The 22,486-nt window shown below is 40.4% G+C and overlaps 1 protein-coding gene across 5 annotated transcripts in view; it reads right to left on the reverse strand.

Annotated features, from left to right (window-relative positions):
* celsr1a (cadherin EGF LAG seven-pass G-type receptor 1a) overlaps window positions 1-22,486 on the reverse strand; it is a 119,431-nt gene that overhangs the window by 28,739 nt on the left and 68,206 nt on the right. For 3 of the 5 annotated variants that reach the window (XM_050036165.1, XM_050036163.1, XM_050036164.1), the window contains exons 7-10: window positions 17,981-18,061; window positions 5,798-5,955; window positions 3,707-3,870; window positions 2,378-2,503 (exon numbers count right to left, since the gene is read on the reverse strand). In XM_050036165.1, the coding sequence (XP_049892122.1) occupies window positions 2,378-2,503; window positions 3,707-3,870; window positions 5,798-5,955; window positions 17,981-18,061 (529 nt within the window). The remainder of the gene's footprint in view (window positions 1-2,377; window positions 2,504-3,706; window positions 3,871-5,797; window positions 5,956-17,980; window positions 18,062-22,486) is intronic. The other 2 variants (XM_050036166.1, XM_050036167.1) reach the window with 1 other exon arrangement.

Below are 22,486 nucleotides of genomic sequence, written 5' to 3' on the forward strand. Positions count from 1 at the left end.
AATAAAACTTCAAAGTACAGAGTGACTTCAGAATTAATAGTTTGGTTGCTGTACTGAAACATGATATGCAGCTGGTTACAATCACTTTTTTCCATTTCATTTCATTTAATATGATAAGTCATAATTACTACTTCATGTTCCAGGATTACTTCACAATAATTCTTAAACAAACATTCAATGTCTGGAGACATTCAGAAAATCCTTGTAAAGTCCTACAGACATGACACGTACTACAGTATATAAGCTCCTGTAGATGTTGCGAGAGAGAGAGATCAAGAAACATCCACAAACACACACACACACACACACACACACACACACACACACAGATGTACATACCCCCACACACACGGAGGGTCCACCTTTCAGCACAACATGCAAAGTGTTTCCTCCTGTATAATCTACAGCATAAACCCTGTATGTTCTCGGTCCCCCAGGGCACATATTTCAACAGTAGCATTCACAAACACACACATACACAAGCTGTAATTATGAGACAAAGCACATATTTGTTCCTACAATGGCTTTAGTCTGACTACTTTACCAAAGCTTAGTCATATAAAAAGTTACAAAAAATTCTGCCACTCCTCATTTCTGATTAACTTCCTCAAGACTCGGGTCTAAAGAATAAAACAGTCTACAGCCATGCCAGCGGCTCTGTGAGGCTACACTACACGACGCAAAGGTGTTTTAAGCTAACTGTGAACACGTTAGCATGTTCCATCAGTGTGCTAACATGCTCACAGTGAAAATGCTAACATTTTGGTGTTTGGCAGGTAACATTTACTGGGTTTATCAATTACTTTAGCCTGTTAGCACGCTAACAATAGCTAATTAGCGCTAAACACAAAGTACTGCTGTGGCTGGCACAAATGTTATTAATTTTGCAGGAAATTTTAACCTGACCATGTTGCTGGACAATTAATTAGGTAATTAATTAATGAATTGATGAATTAATTCGAAGTCAGAGTTTTTTTTGTTTTTTTTTTACAATTACATAGGAGCACATTGTGATCCTTTTGTCTGTGTGTCCAGAGTAGATATTGGCCTAACAATAAAGCAAACATAAATTTCAATCCTGTTTTTTTTGGTTTGATTCCCAGCGTGAATTAATTCATTTTCATTGTGAATTACGAAATGGTTGGCAGGCCATATTAACATATTAACCGGGTATGTTGACTATAAGCAAATCCTTAAATACTGCAACAGCTTGTTCGACACCACTTCAGAGATTTAAACCTGAGATTCACTTGTCATAACAAGCTACTGCCACCCATGTAGAAGCATGTGTGTATTTTCCAGTGTGCGTGTATTTAGTCTGACTGTGATCTGCTGTACATTAGCATGACAGAACTCATTCCTTGTCTTTTAAAAAACGGTGTGTACAATTGAAATGGGATCTGATAGAATTATAAGGGAGAAAATAACAGTCTGACCAGGTGGGTGACTTCCAGTGGAGTCTTTTCATGTCTGTCCAGTCGGGATGATTTTGGCAGCGCAAAACACACGATAACAAATCTCTTGTTTCTCATGTGGCAGCTAGGTGTGCGAAGCCTCAAACCAAATGTGTCAACAAGCAACGCAGTGGCCAACACCTCTTCCCAGCTTGCTGTGATCCCAGCCCAGTTCAGATACTGGATACATGGGCCTGGCACTGGCGAGGCGGCTACCTCATAGAGGAGAGGGCAAGGAGAGGTATTCACATCTTCACACATTGTTTGGAAGCTCGCCCTGAAGGAGGAAATCAAAGTTCTCTCCTTACCGTAGAAGAACATGAGACAGGTTGTGGAGTAAATAACAACACTGTTGAAAAGCTGGGATGCTTCTATATTTCTTTGGCTAACAAAGAAACATAACATCAAATTTATATCCCCCCCTCTACATATATCTATCTGTATGTGCTGTATATAGGTTTGCGCCAGAGTAACATGAGGTGGCAACAGAGACACACAGCTGTGGGGTCAGAGTGTGTGTGTTTTGTTTCATCCTTTGTCTGGGTTTTGATAAGTGAGCCAGAGTTTGTTCTTGTCCTCAAACTCCAGACCCAAGGCTATCTTTAGTGTCTGCACAATACTGAGCGGAGGCTTCACTGTGAATCTCCACAGTGGCTGCTGCATGAGTCAGACTGAGTCAGGGGAGGCGCTCCTTATCCCATTTGATCTCCCAAGCACACACTATTTCCTGGAAGTCCTCAAGAAACACGCTGTGCACTGATGTAGGACGTAAACACGCGCATGTGCACGCTGAGAAGTTCACAGGGGAGCATGCAGACACAGGCACATTTGGCCTGTGTCTGCATGCATATTTAAATGCAAAAACACACTCATAAATACTGACACTTTCTGACCCCACCTTGAGAAATGATTCTGCTTCTCACCTTGTTCACAGTTCTTGCCTCCGTAACCGGTCGGGCAGTCGCAGCTGTAGGTGTTCCACTTGCTGACACACACTCCTCCGTTCTGACACACCTCATTCGTGCAAAAGTTTGTCTTTGCTGGACAACCTTGACATCAAACACATAAAAGAATGATTAATATCTGTTTGTGCAATGTATGTGCCCAATTTTGAGCTGCAGAAACAAAAAAAAGTTCTAAATAAATCATTTTAAAACATGCTAACTTACAGTAAGCTCACTGCTCAGGGAAGAATAGAACAGAATAGAAACTATTTATTTAAAAGCAGCAAAACTGAAGCTTCTCAATTTTCTTTTAGAATACTTTTCTTTTTAAGCATTAAATAATGCTGTTTCATACAACAGCATATAAGGGCCATGGCAGGTAAAAAAATATATAAAATACTATGCCAGGTTAGGGGTGTAAACTCAGAATTTCCAAGACTAAACTTGCAAATTTAAGAGACAAAACTCACACACTTACTGCCTGAAAGTCAGCTGACATAGTTTAAACAGTGACAAAGTCAATGTAGGGAGGAAGTCCTGGTGGATGAATGAGTCAAGCACTTTCTCCCAACCCAGGAGAAAGTTTTTAAGTTGTCTAAAGCTGCTAAATGCACTCTGTTTGTATAAACTTTAGCAGCTGAATAGGCCGGTTCGTCTTAACGTCATATTTTGACGTTGCTAGGTCTGCCAGGAAGGATGCCCAGCTGTTAACCAGGTGACGTCCAGGATGTTGGCACACTTTATTTTGGAACTATTTTTGAGCTATTATGTGATGTCTTCACTGGGCATTCAAACCACAGTCATTTATTGTCTCAGTGTTGGCAAGGAGTGAAGTAAAAGGATGTCATTCCTTTACAAAAAAATAAAGGAACAAAAAAATCCCCACTATTTTACTCATAATTTGTGAATTTAATCTCAGACAATTTTCAAGTTTTTTTACTAGTAAACTCGAGAGGTTTTTCTTATAAAATTACCATTTTCATCTGAGAAAAAACCCAAGGATTTATTTTTGTTTGTTCGTTTGTTTTCATAAATGTAAGACTCAGAAATTCTGAGTTTTTTTCTTGGAACATTACCCCCTCCCCCGGCTCTGTCTTTCTTTTTTTTTCTTAACCTACGATGGCCCTAATATATTGTCCTAGTTTCATGACCTCTGGCCCCTTAAAAATTCTTAAAAGTTAGGAGTTAACCTTTCCCTACAATTTAACCAGCTACAGTGTTGGTCCTGGAAACAACTAATGTCTCTACCCCTGCGGTGTAACTCTACTGAGCGACTATGGCCTTGGTTTACCACACATCATGTCTAACCTGCTTCGGTGCCGTTGTTAGCGATGTAGCTGGCCATGTCGATGGGTCTGCTGTCGATGCTGAGGTTTCTCATGCAGCCCACAAAGTCTCTGTTCCTGACCGGGAAGTCCTCGGGTAGGTTGGGAACTCCGCCTAGCAGCAGCGGGCCTGTCAAATCCAGTGACCTGCAGATGGACCAGACAGAAAATACATCAGAGGAAAATCCAAAATGGAAAGAAAAATCAGTCAGGTGGGGACACATACAAACACTAATTCAGCTCTACAGAGACTCAACTGTTTGCGAATACATATTACAAAAAAATACTACGAACATTTATCATAAAATAGGAATATAATGCTCAGTACTGTTCATTTCTATTCATGTGTGACAAACAAATCGGAGACAGAAAGGGCGACTGAGGTAAAGCATCAGCCCTTAGCATGACTGACATTTCTTCAGTAAGTCTTCATGGTTTTAAGCTGTCACAAGGCCAAGTGCTACCATCACCATGACCAAGTCAGGTTCCACATACTGGGTCATGTAGGAAGCTGCTTACACCCCGAGCCTTTAAAATACTCAACATCAAACACCAAAAGACTTTAAGAGACTTAATGTAATGCAATGCTAAACTGTTGAAGGTAGTGATCATACAGCACAAACATTGTTTCATGGCCAACAGCATGTAAGACGTATTAAAGACGTCTTGAAGGAAATCAATCAAATAGGAATCTATTGTATCTTGATTTAGAGCAACACTTCTGTATTGCTTCAAAATAACAATAAAAAAAAATGTTTGTGTTAATATTACTGAGGCAATCTGATTTGTTTCTGATTGAGGTAGTTTTGATTCCATGCATCAAAAGATATTTTGCGACAGAGGAGGTTTTTGCATCGTTTGTGTAGGGACAAGCCTCTAAGCAAAAGCCAGAAATGAAATTACAGAATTAAAATGATGAAATAAATAGTTTGGCAACACGGATATCTATCAGAAGATACAGATCATAAATTGTGGGTTTGAGAAGTGAATCCGTACTTTGCTTGATTTCCAAGTGTGATACAGAGAGAGGTGTCTTGAGGACATTTGTGCAGAGACATAGAGTATGAAGCCTGTGCTGAGTTGTAACATGAATCGTAGAGCCTTGCAAAAAGTGTTAAAGTACATTAATACATGTGATGAGTCAAAGTGAATGGACTCTATTAAAAGTTCTTAAAAAGGCACAATCATAAAAGATGTTGTGGTCTTAAAAACAAACTCATTGTTTCTCCTTCAGAAGCAATTCTCAGGTTTACCCTCCATCAGAACAGTAGTGGTCAAAAACTTAACTTTTAGTTCATATATTTAAGTACTCTTTTAACCTACAATTGAAATGCCATCCAATTCTGTCGCTCGTGAAGCTCGTGTAAATTGAAGTGTTGCTAATCATGGCTAAAGAAAGTTTAACATAAGGTTACTGCCCACAATGAAAGCCAAGTGCTTCCTATTCTGTGCCTCAATCACTCTCTGGATCATGTCAAGACATTATCCACAACAAATCTTAAGACGTTTGCTTGTTTGCACCACATTACACACCAGCATAATATAATATTTGTGTATTCCAGTTAAAGTACCCTCTAAATGCCTCTGAGCCTCTGTGACCTGTGCAACAAGTTCCTGTAGGAATGTAACCTTGTTAACTGCTCTTTGAAGCTGGCTGTCTCTCTCCTGTCCCCACCCTCTGCAAACTAAATGTGTCTGAGCATGCTAGCTCCTCATAAGACTCATTAAAAAAAGTCTCACGCTTCGAAAATAAAAATTCATTAGTGTGTGTGGTAAACAGTGAGTCGGGTGAAGACTGTTGAGGTGAGCTTTTGGGTGTCTGAGGCTGTGTCTGACAGCAGAGAGGACACGACGATGAACACAGAGGTTTAAATACAAAAGGAGATAATGGTGGAATGAGAGTTGTGTAATCTGTTGTAATGAAGGTAATTTGGCAGCCCCCCCCCCAAGGTACAACATCTTTCCCATTAGTCTGACTGGTAGTATGCGTGGGATAAACTGGAGCTAATGAGTGTAAAGATTTGAAAACAAAGATAAGTTAGAGAGATAAAGAGATAGAAATGCCCTATCTTACTTCTTCTGTCCAGTCTGGGTGCCTTGGGCGGCGCAGGAGTAGTTGCCGATCTGCTTTCCGAAGCGAATCGCCATGGAGATGTCACAGTCATCTACAGCAACCACAGCCACCTTTTCTCCTGAGGGCCCATGAGGGATGCCAAGACGCCCAATGTTTGGCTGAAAAATAAAACAAAACATTCATCAACATTTGCATGACAGGATCCAGGTATCTAATCCTCTTCACCACAGATTACACTTTTACTTTTGATGTTGTCAGGGAAAGATTATGGAGCACCTAAGGTCATGACAAAAAATAGAAATTCTGATTTGAATAAAAAAACAATATGTCAACATACTGGGTCAACTATCACACCTAAAATAAGTGAAATAGGTGTTTGAAAAATAGCACGCAAACAAGAAGAGAAAAGGCAAAGAGAAACAGCTAGCTAAAAGCTTTCGATAACTGGTTGAAAAAGACAGTGAGAAGCTTAAAGTAATGGATAAATGATTTCAATGGATAGCTAAAAGCTACAGATAATGGACAAATGGTTCCAATAGAAGACTAAAAGCTAAAGGTAATTGATAACGAGTTTAAATAGATAGCTAAAAACTAAAGGTAATGGATAAATGGTTTTAAAAGATAGCTAAAAGCTAAAGGTAATGGATAAATGGTTGCAATAGATAGCAATACGCTAAACATGATAGATAACTGGTTCTAATAGATAGCTAAAAGCTAAAGGTAATTGATAACTAGTTTTAATAGATAGCTAAAAACTAAAGGTAATTGATAACTGGTTCTTAAAGATAGCTAAAAACTAAAGGTAATGGATAAATGGTTTCAACAGATACTAAAAGCTAAAGGTAATGGATAAATGCTTCCGATAGATAGCTAAAGGCTAAAGGTAATAGATACATTTTTACAATTGATAGGTTAAAGCTTAAGGTAATGGATAAATGGTTTCAACAGATACTAAAAGCTAAAGGTAATGGATAAATGCTTCCAATAGATAGCTAAAGGCTAAAGGTAATGGATAAATGCTTCCGATAGATAGCTAAAGGCTAAAGGTAATGGATACATTTTTACAATTGATAGGTCAAAGCTTAAGGTAATGGATAGACTAATCAAATAGCTTATATTAGTATTGAAAAAAGGTTCAAATAATTAGCAAGAAGTGATGAATAAATGGTTTGAATAGTTAATAAATTATAGCATTACCACTTGAAATTAGCTAAAACTAATGCATCAATAGTTAAAATAGCTAAACATTATGGATAAATCATTGAAATAGTTAGCGAAAAAAAATGAATAACCAAATAAAATAGTTGACTACAAGTTAAGGCAAATGTTTGAAATAGCAGACGTAATGGATAAATCATTGAAACAGAAAGCTTGGATGGATAAATGGTTAAAAAAAAATCCAGCTTCTCCAAGGCAATAGTTAATGGAAACTTAAGCTAAAGGACTTAAACACTGGCACATTAAATGCATGAAAAAATATTTAATATTTTATCATATCATTATTCGTTACAAGAAAACTATCCAGTTAAAAATCAATACAAACAAAAATCTGTAACATGATTGGTGGCATCAATGAAGGGGTACTTGAGTTCATCTGACAGGGCTGTGGAGGTATGTCTAATGAAAAAACGGTTGGGAACACCGCCCTACACAACATGGAATCACATCTATGGACTTTTTATACCTACCCGGGTGCAAAAACTATGTATTCAACCATGTATTGTCATGGTAAATCTCAACTGACTGAATTTTGTTAAAATTTGTAATGCCTGATTTCTTTCTTTCTTTCTTTTTATTGAATGTAAGAAACTTGGCTGAGCTCTGGTGCTCGATCAGTGCAGGTCAGAGCTACACAAACAATGTCTATCTGACTTTAGCCGCCTTGGAGTAGAAGACCACAGGCCTCTCTTGGCTTACGGCGACAAAAAGCCCATTGTGCATTAGCTTGCCCACCTAATGATTACAAAGTAGGCTAATTCCTCCATCAAGGCCTGTGGCCGACAAATGTTGATCTGAGAAAATGTGGATCAGCTTAGAAAATCAGGCCACCAAATCGCTTTAGTTTTTGTAATATCTAACCTGAGACCGAAGTTCAATGGAGCGTTTTACTTAACAATAGTGGCCTTGGAAGTGGAAGCAGAAGGAATTTGAGGTGCTCAAAAAAAATGTTTCCATATATTAAATAACCCTTTTTTTATTGCCAAAGATATGAGCCATTTTGAAACATAAAAAATAAATTCTCTTGTCTTATAAAGTTGATATGGCCAATCCTTTTCCAAGGTATTACAGTAAAAGTGTTAACATTTCATTTTCTTGCTACAAGTGGCTTACAGTAGATCAAAACTGATTAGTAACCTCCCTATGCTATCTCTCCTGGGAGAACAGTAAAGTTGATGACTACAACAATACACAACAAAAGGACTACAGATCCCAGATGTGATCTCAGTGCAGTGTTTACATAAGGCACTCAGGTTGTTTAGAGGTTTGACAGTTTGAGCGATGACAAGAGACACTTTAAAACCACATCTACAGCTCAATGTGACAAAATGAAAGACAAAAAAATTCATCTTTCACATGAGTGTGAGAGAAACGTTGACAAAAGAAACAAACAAAAAAATAAAGCCTGAAAAAAAGGGCGAGGTATGCATAGAATGAGAATGTGTGTGCATGTGCTAGTCTGCTTCATAAACTGGATTAGAGTAATGAGATACTGGTGGGGCAGAGGCTCTGCAGACAAAGGAAGAGGGGGAAAAAAAGAGAGCGGAAAATAGAAAAGAAAGAGCGACGGACAAAAATAGGGAAGTGGACTGACCAGAAATAAGAGCCTGAAAGAGAAAGACAAAAGACAAACTGGCAGACGGGTATAAAAAAACAAAAAAGAGCAACAGAGGGGTGCAGTGTCTTCTATTTTGGCTCAGGTGGGTTCTGGTCCGGGCATATTTTCCAACCCACAGGGAGTTTATCGCTGCCACTCCCTTCAACATGCCCTGTTTCCACTGATTCCACCAAAAACACTTTTGCACTTTCCATGAAGACAAACAGGAAGGGCACTACACTTCTGACGCCACTGCTGTTTTCTTTCTTTTTCACCTCTAATCTCATTTGGACTGTCATTTATTTTGCACTCACTCATCGGCACAATCATTTCACACGCATACACAAGCCGAGAAAAGAGTGAGTGAGCTAGCTGTGGGAGCATTTGATCCTTTTCCTGTGGAAGTGTGACAATACACAGCGCAACCCACAAAAGCTGTATCAGGCGTGGTGAAGGAGCAAGGCATCATGGGTAAAGTCTATCATGTCTCCTTTAAACATCAACATATTCATCAGCACACAAAATCATCAGTTTGTTGTCGATTTACATTATTTATTGGATTTTTTTTTTACTTACATCTTCATACTCTTTTACTCTTTAATTACTGCATTCAAAAATAAACTGTTAAAAACCAGATTTAAATATACTGCACCAGGCTGTTTGTTCCCTCGCTAACCAGGCTGTTGTGCATGTGTCTGTGTGTATCAGTAACCTGTAATCATTTTGTATGAGGGGCATGTATAGCAACCATTATAGCAGGAAACCACACCCCTATCACTGGCAACCAGCAAACCACCCCTCTGCTCTGTATCTACAGGTGCCTACTTGTGTTAACTCTTCCACCCTCACCTTCCTAACATCGTCATGGTGACTTAAGATATCAGGCATTGCAGCTGGCTTACGTGTGAACAAGTAGAGCCGTTCTTGTCTCCAACAGTGTCAGAGCCTTGCTGAAAATTTTCATTATTTAATGTGCAATTATGTAACTTGGATTCTACTCCCTGAACTGACATGATAGCAGCCTGTGGTGATATGCTGCACTTCAGGAAATCTTTTAAAACTGCACATAGGTGAGGGAAATAAATAATAAATCATTTAGACTTGTCGCCATAAGTCTACGAAATGTCCCTGATAATTAGGGGTACCTTTAATGTGTAACCCCGCTGTGAAATATGCATGAAGGTCCCCTGTGGGCAGCCTGCGATCAAGGGACTTGCTCCAGTTTATGTGTGAGAACAAAAAAAAAAGATCTGGTTTTGTTCAGCCTGAAGCTGTAAAAAATGTTGGCACCATGCAGCCAGCAGCAGGAGAACAATGAGGACCCTAATGCAAATAACCAAAGTCTTCAAAGATGCTCAACAGTGGTGAAGAATAAAAGAACAGAAGGGGCAAAAGAGTAGAAAAAAACAGCAGTCTTCCTCTTTTGCAAACCCAAATTCACAGAAGAGAACGGACGTCTAAATACACTGTAGTAAGTTAAAACTGCTTCTAAGAAGTACTGTAACAAATTCCTTGAAAAATCTGATCAACAGAAAAACAGTCCGGCTTCATTTCCTCATTTTTATATCTTTCCGGTCTATCTTTTTTGGCCAGAATTTTATTTAATGCTTCATAAATCTCGCTTGTGGCCAGATTTGATAAAATGAACCTGTAAAATTGAGAAGAAATGTTTCATTCCTCTCATAGCAGCTGCTTTCAAGATGCCAGTGAACACTCAAGGGAAGCAAAAGTTAAAGGAATAGTGCAACATTTTGAGAACTATGCTTCCCTTTATTGTCTGAGACATGAGATTGATATTGATGAACGTATTTTCCAAAATGTTTAGCTACAAAAAAATCAGGCAAATGACTCAAATAGGGGAAACAGGGAAAGTGTGATAATTGTGTAAAGGCTTTGTAAGGGCAACAATCTGTAATTTGTTTGTTATAGAAAATCCTTCACTCAGCGACTTCTCTAACAGGAATCTGTAGTTAGGCTGATTATAATCTTATCATCTCCTTTGAGTTTAGCCAAGCGAAGACGGGATGAGATAAAGACACAGAGAGACAGGAAGCAAAACACAGGAGACAGAGATACCCAGATTTTCTACATAATGGACCCGCAACCCCAAAATCCCAGAGAGTGCAGCTGTTACATGCGCTGATAACTCACAGACTGACATGTGTGTACACACTGTGTAAGTGTTACATGCATTCAGGGTGTCTGTGTAATGTGTGTGTAATATGTAGGGGATAAAGGAGCATTACTGCAGCTGTTGGTACATAACTGCTCCAGGCTCATACTTACACTTTCCAGCACAACTTTTACACACTCGTTCACAAGCTTGTACTGTACGGATGAATCACACCAATGCATGTTGTCAGTCACACCGTGTCAGTCACGCTTTTGAATACCATTTGCTTTACATGAAGCGTGACAATGCAACCAGACTAAACTACTAAATTTTTATTGAGCTTTTGTCAAAGGGGCATTCCACAGATTCACAGATTTTACACATGATGATCAGTTTACTCTACCTTAATATACTTCCTGTGGACTGCCTAAACTATACAGAGGAGCAATACTACACCACTAGAGTGGCCCGTTAGTAAAGCTTTAATGGTTCAGTACACAATTATCGAGAAAGGTAGTTGATTGTTAAGGAATACCAACACTTTGGGTTGGTGGTGGGGTCCAACCAAGCAGCAACCTCCTGGGCTACATATGAAGCCAATGCAGAAGTGTCAAACACTGCAGTTCCTCAAACGGCCACTTGAAGCTCACTCAAAAAGCGAGTTAATCCTCATAGACCCCCATGTTAACATATCCAACTTCACAGTACTGATAAACATGTTTACAGTCTGGTACAAAAAAAAAACGGTTTTGGGCCCTATAGATAATTTCAACATTCATGACAACTGAGCGGGGGTGAATTTTTATCTAACTTTTAAAAAAAAAATTATTAAGGCTTAAAGTTAATAATAATAATTAATAATTAAGGGCGTGCCCGCTGTGAGTTACAGGTGGATGCCATTTGTTGATCAGTCACTACCAAGGCATATGTAACTGTGGTATAACCCCAGATGCACATAGTATAGATGTAGCCGTAGCTGTCACTATTTTAGTGTGTTCTTAGTTCATGAAAGTTAACTGTATTGTTTTGGTCACCAAAAAACGTCTTGTTCAGAATTCGGTTGTACAAAAAGAGTTGGATGATCAGTTTTCGGTAAGTAGGTTTTGTTTTAAGGGTTTAAAGCCTGTTTTTGGATAGTGAAACTTCGTATAAGCATTAGCGTTATCACAGTAATCATAGCTGTAAATGCGCTGTGCTATCCAAGTTAGCAGCTAGCTCCAGCTAGCTTATCTCCACCCTCTTGTCTGTTTATGGTCACTTCTGGCTCCAAAATGGATGCCACACACACACAAATGCTATCTACTTGGCTAATTTAAAATACGATCTTTGCTTTGAGTCTTTATGAATTCCCTTATAAATAAATCTTTGCACTGGATGCCACATCCTACATTGAACTTTGAATGAGTGTGTCAGTTAGCTGTGTGATCACGGCCGCTACAACTGTATATGGTTTCAGGCTTCTGTCTGACCCCTGGTTTTAAAGTGCACTTGGCCCTCGCTTTGAGGGGCCCCATGAGAGTCTCTCATTTACCCTCTGCCCGACTCTGAGCTGTTGAAGATTCCCTCTCTCTAAGGTGTCGTCTCCAGGGGCGATAGGCTTGCTGCCGCCATGGTAACACACTTGATCCCCACAGTTAGCCACAAAGACGTGGAGGGCAGAGGACACGAGCGAACAGAGGGGCGCGCACACACACACACACACAGAAACTTCACTATATGCCAAAACACACCAAATACTGCCACACACACTTTCTCGCCACAACATCTTGTCTACACACGGACATAGTTCCACCCAAGCAAACACACATACACACACCTCTCCCTCCCACCAACACACACACTAACACCTCTATTACCATCGACCTGCCTGTCAAACACAACATGATAACTCAACCAGCCCCGCGGCCGGGATAAAGAGACTTGCTCAAAGATTGAGTTACATGCAAAACACAGTTACACAGCTTAGTCAGAAAACACTGTAAAACACTGTCAAAACGAGGGACTAATGACAGGAAATGTGTGTGTGCTTGTGTGTGTGGGAGTGTGTGTGTTCGTAGAGGGTGGGATAAAGGGGAATGCTCAGCGGTGATTATGTGTTTGTGCGTGTGTTAGGGGACTATGGGAAGGATGTCTGCAGAATGTGTTTAAGTGCGTGTTGAGTGAGCAAGAGGCGAGCTTGTATGTGTGTGAGTGTGTGAGGCAGGAAGTTGCGAGCGGAGCTGCAGACGGCCTCTCAGTTCATTTTGATAATAAAGGAAAAAGGCCGCGCAGTCTTTTATTTGATTTGGGCTCGCCTGAGGAAACGCCATTGTTTCTCCGACTCCTGGATGAAAATTACACTTGATGGATATTTGAAAATGTGATCTCCTGTTGCTTTAAGGTGTGTGTGTGTGTGTGTGTGTGTGTGTGTGTGTGTGTGTGTGAGTGTATAAACATGATTTTTGGCCCGTCATGCACAGCCTAGTGTGTCCCACCTTCCCTCTGGCAGCAACAAACTCTGTCATGTCCACATTACCTCACCTGCCCTCTGGCTATGTAAACCTAGAAGTGTGAATTATTCTAACACACACTCACCGTTCCCAGAGGCTTTACACTAGGCTACGATGTCCCGTGTTCAAGACTATATGTTACTGCCGTCTTCATCGTCTCATCACACTCCTGTCCATCAGTGTAACAGATGGGCAGCGGCCATTGTTGCCTTGTAGCTTTTCAAGCAGCAAAACAAATGTGCGGACAACACAGCGACTGAGGTAAAGGTAACTGTATCCTGTATCCTGAGAAAATTCCTTTTACAAGTCGACGAACATGGCCACCTGTCTGTACACTGACATCAATGGGATTACCTTCTGATTGAATGTTTTTCAACAGCTTGTTAAAGCATATTTTACAGGCAGGTTTTGTCCCTTTGACTTATTTTGCATGATTAATCTTCAGCTTTTTTTCTTCCCTCTTTTGGATCAAGTACTTTGGATACGTTTAAGAGGGATCTGTTTTGTTGCAGTTTTGCATTTTAAATCACAGTTTTCCTTGTCATTAAACAGGAATGCCATTTTGCTACCACTTTTCAGGTTCAATTACCAGGGTCTGAAATTAACACTCACTAAGCACCAAATGTGGGCAGATTTTGCGTTTAACGAGAGAATCTCAGGAGGCTTATCTGCCAAACTGGTGGGTAAATGTTTGCTCCAAAAGAGTCATGTAATATCACCTAGCTGAGAGTCTACTGCATTTTGGTGTCATTATCGGCGTGCTCCTCTAACTTTCACAATAAAAGCCCTACACATCTAGATCTAATTTATTGTTTAGGAGGAAAAAAAAGTAATGATAACTATTGCTTTAAGGATAAACTATCACTACTCTAAAATCTTGTCTGGAACAAGATATTTTCCCACCATTTTGAATTTTTTTATAATGGTACAATAGGGACCATACAATTGTATTGCATGATATGAGCGCTGACTGTTTAATATTGGTGCAACATATGAATGTTGTCAAAAATATTGATTTATCGATACATATCAATAATTTTTTTTTAAACGGTTTGAATTCTCATTTTCCACATTATTGATAAACTAGTTGCAGCTGTGCCTTCTTGCTCTCTTTTATTGCTTATGTTTACTATAGTTATTCTGCTGTTCTCTGCTACTAACAAAGAAAACAAAAGTCGTTCTTGTCATGCTAGAGCCTTGTTGTATTCGTCTTTTGATAAAAAATGTAATTTGTATGTGTTCAATGTCAATTTTTGGCCACAGTATTGAAAATGGCTGTGAATATCACCATTTTTCTGTGGAAGTTAGAAAAAACTGTATCATGACAACACTACAGCATAGCAGGGTCAAAAACTCAAAATTCACAGTCCCCTCAGACAAGAGAGTGGTATGAATTTTCTCATCTCAGTCTTGGCAAGAAATGAAATAAGCATTGTTTCCAAAAAATGTCAAATTATATGAAAATATAGCAAGCAATGACAGGCAGTTATTTAAAAATGAATATGAATTATGGATCTGGGAGTACGATAACTAAATTCCTGTCTGTTGCAGTGAAATATTCCTGGGAATGCAGCTGCTGTACAGTGACTATCAAACCATTATCTAAACAGCTTTGCAGACAGCACAGCATAAAGCAATCAAAGATCACTGGGAGTGATGCTAATGTTTAGCAGTAAAAGCAGCAGCACAATAAAACTGAACTTGATAGGAATCATATAAGAGATAAGAGATTTTAGTGGAAAGAGATAAGAAGAGGAGACAGAGAGACGCACGAGGAGGAGGAGGAGGAAGATGCATTAGAGTACAGAGTGGTTATAAACTATATGGATCTGTTTTCCCTCTCGACTTCATTTCTACACTTCCTCAGCATTTTTATCTTTTCTCTTCCCTCCAAATTCCACTGTCTGTCTCCCTCAACGTTAATAAGAGGTTTAGGTCATGCTAGGTGAGGTGTGCGAAATTTCCTCCTTTCAGTGACACATACACTCCCTCACATCACAGGAGAGCGATGAAGGAATGTAAAAAGGTGAAGAGAAATAAGACATGAGAGAGAGATGTAGCGGGTTAGGCAGTCATGTATGAAGGCGGTCTGCAATGACAGATTTATCAGATTTATCTTCATTCCTCAGTGAGACAATTCTGTACACATCTGCTGTTCCTGCTGACTGCTAAGTCACTCACCCTTACACACACACACACACACACACATAAATGTCCACATACAAAGGTTCAACTGATGTAGGTGTTTTAAAGAAGTCATAACATCTGCGTCAAGACCCTCCATCTTTCTTTATGGCTTCACACGTCTTCTGGCATCAGAAGCTGAGCCATTTTCTATCTGCATCTGAAAGCTGGCTAGCTCGACTGTAGTTAGACTGAAATGGAGACCACCATCCCTGGGTGCTAGGTGCTGTTAGCTTGCTTGGTGTAGCTTAACAAGTTAGCTTAGCAAGTAGAAAAAACACATTACTCTACTGTTTGGAAACAAGTCAAAAAACACCCATGATGAACGAAGCTGGACCAGTATCCAAGGTAACTAGCACCCAGCAACTTGAGGACGGATACTTTCACCTGGTAAAGTGTGTGCACCGTGTTATTCCTACGACTTTTCCTAGCAAGACACCCCCTGTGTAGTATTAACATGCTAGGATTGGCCTCCTTGGTCGCACGAGGCTTTGTAAAATGTAAAAATTTTGAGGTTTGACCAGAACTGGATAGGCAGTCATAGCAGGTGAGAGGAGAGTCAGGGCCAGCAGAGCATGTTGGAGACTCCACATCCAGGGGTGTGTGGACATTAGTGGAAAGCTAAAGCTAAAAGTGGACACTCGACCATGGGCATGGATCCCGCAGAGCTTCCACCATCCCTCTGGTTCTCAAACATGATCTGTGGGCCCTAGCTTGATTCACAGCTGCTTGGCTCTAACCCACCAGCAAGCCCCACTGTCCAGGGTCTGCTACACCACCAGAGAACCAAAGGGAGGGCGGGAGTTTGGTAGGGTCTGTGCCCATGGCTGAAGGTCCTCAGTTGGCTTTTTCTAGCACCCACATATCCATAGATGTAGTGTAGTAGATGTAACGACCCTGCTCTCCAAATGTTTCTTCGCTATAATTGGACAAATGACTTTGACAAATGACTGAGGCTTGCTATGCAAAGCAGTGGGATCAATGATAACAAATGCACCACATGTAGGCTGAGTCCTAAGCAATGGCCTGGTTTCAATTCCGTCCAACTGCCCTTTGCTGCATCATATCCCCTCTCTCTATCACCTTTCTTGTCAATTTTCAGATGTTCTCTCTAATAAAGGCAAAATAAGCCAAAAAGAAAGAAAAACAAACTACAGAATTAAGGAAAGTTAAGGTAGTTAGCCTCGAGATATACCATAGGTTGGCTCGGCTTCTGAAGCCAGAAAATATGACTTAATGACAACCGACGCTGTGTCAGCCTTAAATACATAAAGGTGGAGGGTATGAGCACAGAGCTGGTTTTAAGAAATGAGTGCTTAAGTGAATATGCGAGGGGACGAATCTCATAATAAGACGTCTCACTCATACTATTCAGAGAACCGGAGTCACACTAATAACTACAACAGATTTATTCATTGCTTGATGCAAAATAACTTGTAACAAACATTTATATTTACTTTATCTGACTAAATTGTTAAGAGATTATTTTAACTGTCTCACATGTGTAATTGCACACATACACACACACGCCCAAATAAACTGTAGAAGAAGGTGGAGACACCAACAGCCTGAAGTGCAGGTGCCTCAAACTGGGTGTAGCCACTTACTCTATTCAACTAATATCTCACTATAATTTCATTAATTCTCCAATTAATACCAACCCATTAGAGACATTAGGGATCTTAGTGTGACACAAGAGAAGATTAAGGATATGATACAGTTAAATCCCTAAACTAAATTACAGTCTAAACAGAAGCGTGTGAGCCCAAGACATTTGCTGTCCGTGCTCATTACAAGAGCCATCTCCCATGATTTTTGAGTGTGGTTAATCCTCCTTGACAGAATCGGTGCTTCAGCCTGCCACGCCGCTGCCAAGGAAAACACAATCACTGCTAGCTGGGTGTCTACCTACCTGTCTGCCTGCCTGCCGGCCTGCCAAGGCTCAGACATGTTTAGTTCACCTGAACAAACCTCAATAGAGAAAGTTGATGAGAGCTGACAGATGAGCAAGGAGACTGTTACTGTGTCACTTCTGCGGCTCTATTTTTAGATATGAGGAGATTCTCCAGTAGATGGAGAAACAGAGAAAGGCAGGGAGACCACAAAACTGTCCCAAAACTGTCCTCACCTGCTCAGCGAATACAGACCCTCAAGAGAAACATTTCATGAAAAAGAAGAATGTGAATGTAACAACATGCAACATACGGCTGACTAGCAGTAGCACTATGTTTTGGTGATGATGTTTTGTTCATGAATTCACAAGAAGACAAAAACAGGAGCGACAGAAGAAAGCCAAGTCACTCTGGAACTACCAACTACAAAGTCTACACACCGTCTACGGCCAAACCAAAACCAGAAAACCACAGCAAAATCTAAGACAGCCTTGTCTATACTGCAGGTCAGACCATAGCAAGACTGTATTAGCGCTAACACCCGTGTGTTAGAGGCCATGTTACCTCTGAGGTAAGCATGTACAGCAGAGTTAGTCCAGTAGACTGTACTAGAAGCAGAGCAGGGACTACATGAGACCCCAGGGGGGGAAACAAGCACCAGTGGGGACTAGGCTAGAGGTCAGAGGTTACCTCCTTCTGATTGAGCTCCAGCCAGGCAGTATAGAGCGGGAGCCGCAGTACCCCACTGGAGTCCACCAGACTCCCCCCGTCCTGGGAGAGAGACACCGTGAGAGAAAGACACCGCGTTAGACCTGCAGCCCACAACCAAGCCACGACACTATGTGTGTATGTGTGTGTGTGTGTGTGTGCTTTGTGTTTGAATATGCATGTTTGGAGGTTTTTGCATTCAGGTGCGTTTCTCCAATGTTAACAACATCAAAGTACAGAACAGCACTAGCAATACTAAAGGGTAGGTTTGGGATTGGACACTATTTTCCCATGTTTTTGTGTCTACGTGACTAAAGGGAACAATGACTTTTGAAACTGATCGAGTATTGAGCTAAAGTGCTGTAGCCAGCAGCAGCGAAACAGGCTGCAAGGTAACCACTCGGGGCATGTTCACCCGGTCAATTAACGTCTACTAGAAGTGCTTGTTTTTCCACTGACAGGCTCAGATTATTATTCTAAGTGTCTTCTAAAGGCTCTGACACACCAAGCTGTTGGTTGGACGTTGGTCAATGCTGGGCAGTCAGTGAGCATTATGTCACCCTAGTTTTTGCAGTGTGTCCTGCATCATTGGCCCTTGTCAGTCCTGTTGGCTTTTTTTCAGCCAATTAAACATGTTAAAATTGACGTCGAAGACAGCAGAGCCTGTCAGTGAGTAAAATCACTCTTAGAAAGAAAGAAAAATGGAAGTGAGGAAAGTAAACAAAGGGCTTAAGTAAAGAGGGAGTGAGATCGAAACAAACTTGTTATATGAGGTCAGATTATTTTTTTAGCCACTGAACTCTTTAGCAGAAATGTTTCATTGTGGTTTGTGTTGTAGTTTGTTGGCGAACAGTAGATATCCTTTGTTCTTTCAATATCGGGTTGTGTTGTTGATGTGCCAACTGGTAGCATCTTAAATCCGTCCTGTTGGCCTTCGGCTTTTCCTTTTTAAATACCAAATACAGACTACTGCCACCTGCTGCTATGGAGAGTTATGTCCTCTCAAGCAGGCGCAGAATGTACATGCTGGTTGGCCTTTGGCTGAGGCTTTGTTGTGTGTTCAGGTGCAACTTTTTTTAGTAGGAGGTGACGTGAAGCAACGCAACAGTCAGCTTTTGTCGCAGCTAGTTTTTAGGTATCATTTGGTGTGTCTGGGCCTTTATGAAAACCTTCCTTACAGCGAGTGATATCCTTTTTGTTTAACCAGAAACAGCCTCAAAATCGCCATCACCAATTCTACCACACTCCATTTAAATAAACAGTAATTTTAGCGTGTACAGAGCCAGCATATTTTTACATCTAAATGATCGAATTAAGGGTTTATTTCACTGAAACCAGAGCTGGTGATTGTCGGAACAGTGAAAAGACGAACCAAGGTGGTTTTTGTGAGTGGTTTTTGTTCGTTTGTTTCTGTCAACTTTGAATAAAGTGCGTTTTACGGTAATAAAATCACTGTTTATTTAAATGGAGTCTGGTGGGTTTGACAATGATTTCAAGACTGTTTCTGATTGAACAAAAAGGTCTTCCGTTATAGGGATCTTTTCTACAATGTTGTCAGACAGCTTAGAATAACAATCTGAGCCTCTCAGTGGCAAAAACAAGCACTTTTAATGGACATAAATTGACAGAACATGCACCGAATTGTTACATTGCAGTCTGCTTGACCGCTTCAGGCTGCAGCCCTCTTTATCAGTGCTGGACCAATTTCAAATATTGTCGCTCCTATTAGACACAAAAACATGGCAAATAGAGTGCAAGATTAAAAAAAAGTACCGGACTTACCCTTTGAGACAGATATTGCTGTGTCCATGTAGTGTATGTGTGTGTATGTAGGCATACGTGCTGAAGTGTCTGTGGTTGGATATGTTACCAGCCAATTTGCCCACAATACCGACATCCAAAGTAAAACATAATTCCTTCCTGCCCACTTCAAAAACACCTCTCCCACCACCTCACACAATAGGCCACAACTCATGCACTGCTGCCGTTGGACAAAGATGTCTCTGGCAGATTTACATCACGCTGTGAAATACTAAGCTATGCGAAGAGCAGGTGAAATTTACAGCAGGAAAAACGCAGGGAACAAGCATGTGAAAGCCCCAAAACCAGCTTACACATGTCAACATAGGTAGGTACACCACAGTGACACAAAACATGGGTTTGGAAGCATGTTTACATGCAGTAGTACTAGATTACTGTGTGTTGGAGTAATGAGTGTTTAAAAGTACTAAAAAACATGCCTCCCGTGATAGAGAGTGTATCTACTTTGTTTAAACAGTCAGAGCAACAGTATGATGCATTATAATTAGTAAAAGAACAGTTACTGGTATTCAAATACAGTGTGTGTGTTTGTGTGTGATGATAACCTTAACTGTTTGAGGTCTGGGGAAACCTGCGTCAAGAAGAACAAAGAATAACATGGCCTCTTCCTCTTAAAAACCCACCCTGCTGGGGAATGTGGCATCTGGGGCTTCACCTCAAAAAATACCTACTTAACCTTTTTAAAAGAAAAAATATTCAGCAGAATGAACACACAAACATGCACACGTGTCTGTGCAGAAACACATGATGTCGCGGTGCCTCTTCATAACACACACATCCCTATGCGCAGCTGACGAGGTGTGTGAGAGTGTGTGTGTCGCCATGACACATGCATATACCTAATAAGGCATGCGTCTGCCCCTCTAAGTCTTTAGGGCCACCAAGGAAAAACATGTGGCCTCGAATATGAGCAATAAAACTACAACACAAGGAGATGATGACAACTCCAAAACCACTTACAGGCAGTGGATTTATTTCAAGAGCAACTGTGTGCATGTGTAGAGGACTGTGTGTGTGTGTGTGTGTTTGAGTGCAGCTTGTCCTGGAAACCTAATAAACCCTGAAACAACAACAAAGAGACAGAAAGAGAAACCAAAGAGGACAGTGACAGCTATTAATTTCACAGAACAATTCGAGATAACTGTTCAAAGCAACTCCCTGATGAATACCAGTAAGAAAAACTACATTTGTAAAATATTGTTGCGCTATGTAAAAGCATTTCAGTATATCTGAGCATATTTAAGTTAACACAGCATGTTTCTAAATACAGCTGAGTGGGTGAGTTACATCAAGTGTCTCAGCCCAGCGGCGGTGGAATGCAAAAATACACACACAGTATATTTAAAACGTACTTCAAGCTATGCTGTGAAGTAATTTGCACTTATGTACTGATGATTAAAGTCCTGCCATGTAAACAGCGCAGAGTGAGAGCCAGGGAGGAATGGCAGAAGCAGGAAAGAGTGAACTTTTGGTACTCGCTGGTGATAAGAGCCAGCTAAGCCTGTCTGGGAATGCTGTCTACACACCCTAGCTAGTAAATATTGTAGCCCATATTAGAAAGAGTAACACTATTAAACTGTCCAACGTCAGACCTGCGTAAAGCAGTATAACTAGAACACTGCAAACACACAGGCATGTCGTGTCTGCAGTCGTGCTCTGCTTCGCTGAATTTGGCACCATGTGGATGCATCACTTGGAGCTTAATTATAGTTTATTCTTTGCTGTGGTTTACAGTGAACTGGTGCTTTGCTAATAAGCATTTTTTCACAATTTATTATTGTTTAAAGATAGCTGGTGAAACATGAGCACAAGTATGACTGATATGCCTGCAAGTTCCTTCTTGTTTATCATCTTCATGCTTCCCGTGTGAAATCATACAAACCAATAATATCTAGCACACTCTGCCTGGAACTGCTTGCTTATATAGTCACATTTTCTGTCACCACTGTGAACCAAATTAAAAGGGTCTGTGTTATGGATTAGTACTTACGGAGATCATTAAATCACCACAAATTTAAAGAAGTCTGACATGAAACAGCCACTCTATAATAACTGTGTTTAAATTTGGATTACAGTGTGGGCCAAATGCTGCAAATTATGTTTGTGATATGACAAAGTTTTATTTAAAGTTTGAGCTTTCAGCTGCATCTTGCAATCTTTAGCAGTGGAGTTCAGGTTTTTTGTCAGGCTATTATTTCTAAAGTCAAGAAGATTGAGATTATGGCTGTGGTCAGGAGGTGATTTGAGGGCGGGGGAGGGGGGATGTTAGCAAAATGACCAAATTGCACCCCCCCTTGTTAATCTGCAACCCTCTCCATATACTGAGTCTGGACCCAAACAACATCCTTTCTTGATCAGAAGCTGTAACTGATAAATTAGTGAGAATTATTAAATTTTGATGGAGCGCTTTTACTCTTACTAGTGTAGCATTTCTAACACTGGTTTAGTGGATGCATTAAATCATCTCACATGATGCTACTTAATATTTGTAGGGCAGCTGTGGCACAGGGGGTAGAGTGGGTCGTCCACTAATTGGTGTGAGTGCGTTTAATGTTTAAAACTGAGTAGCAGGAGGTACCTTTTATTGTAGCATTGGCCACCAGTGTATGAATGTGTGGGTGAATGTGATGAGTGGTGTGAAAGCTCTTTGAGTGGTCAAGTGCAAGT

Source organism: Epinephelus moara, chromosome 23 (genome assembly GCF_006386435.1).
Source record: "Epinephelus moara isolate mb chromosome 23, YSFRI_EMoa_1.0, whole genome shotgun sequence".
Classification (NCBI taxonomy): domain Eukaryota; kingdom Metazoa; phylum Chordata; class Actinopteri; order Perciformes; family Serranidae; genus Epinephelus; species Epinephelus moara.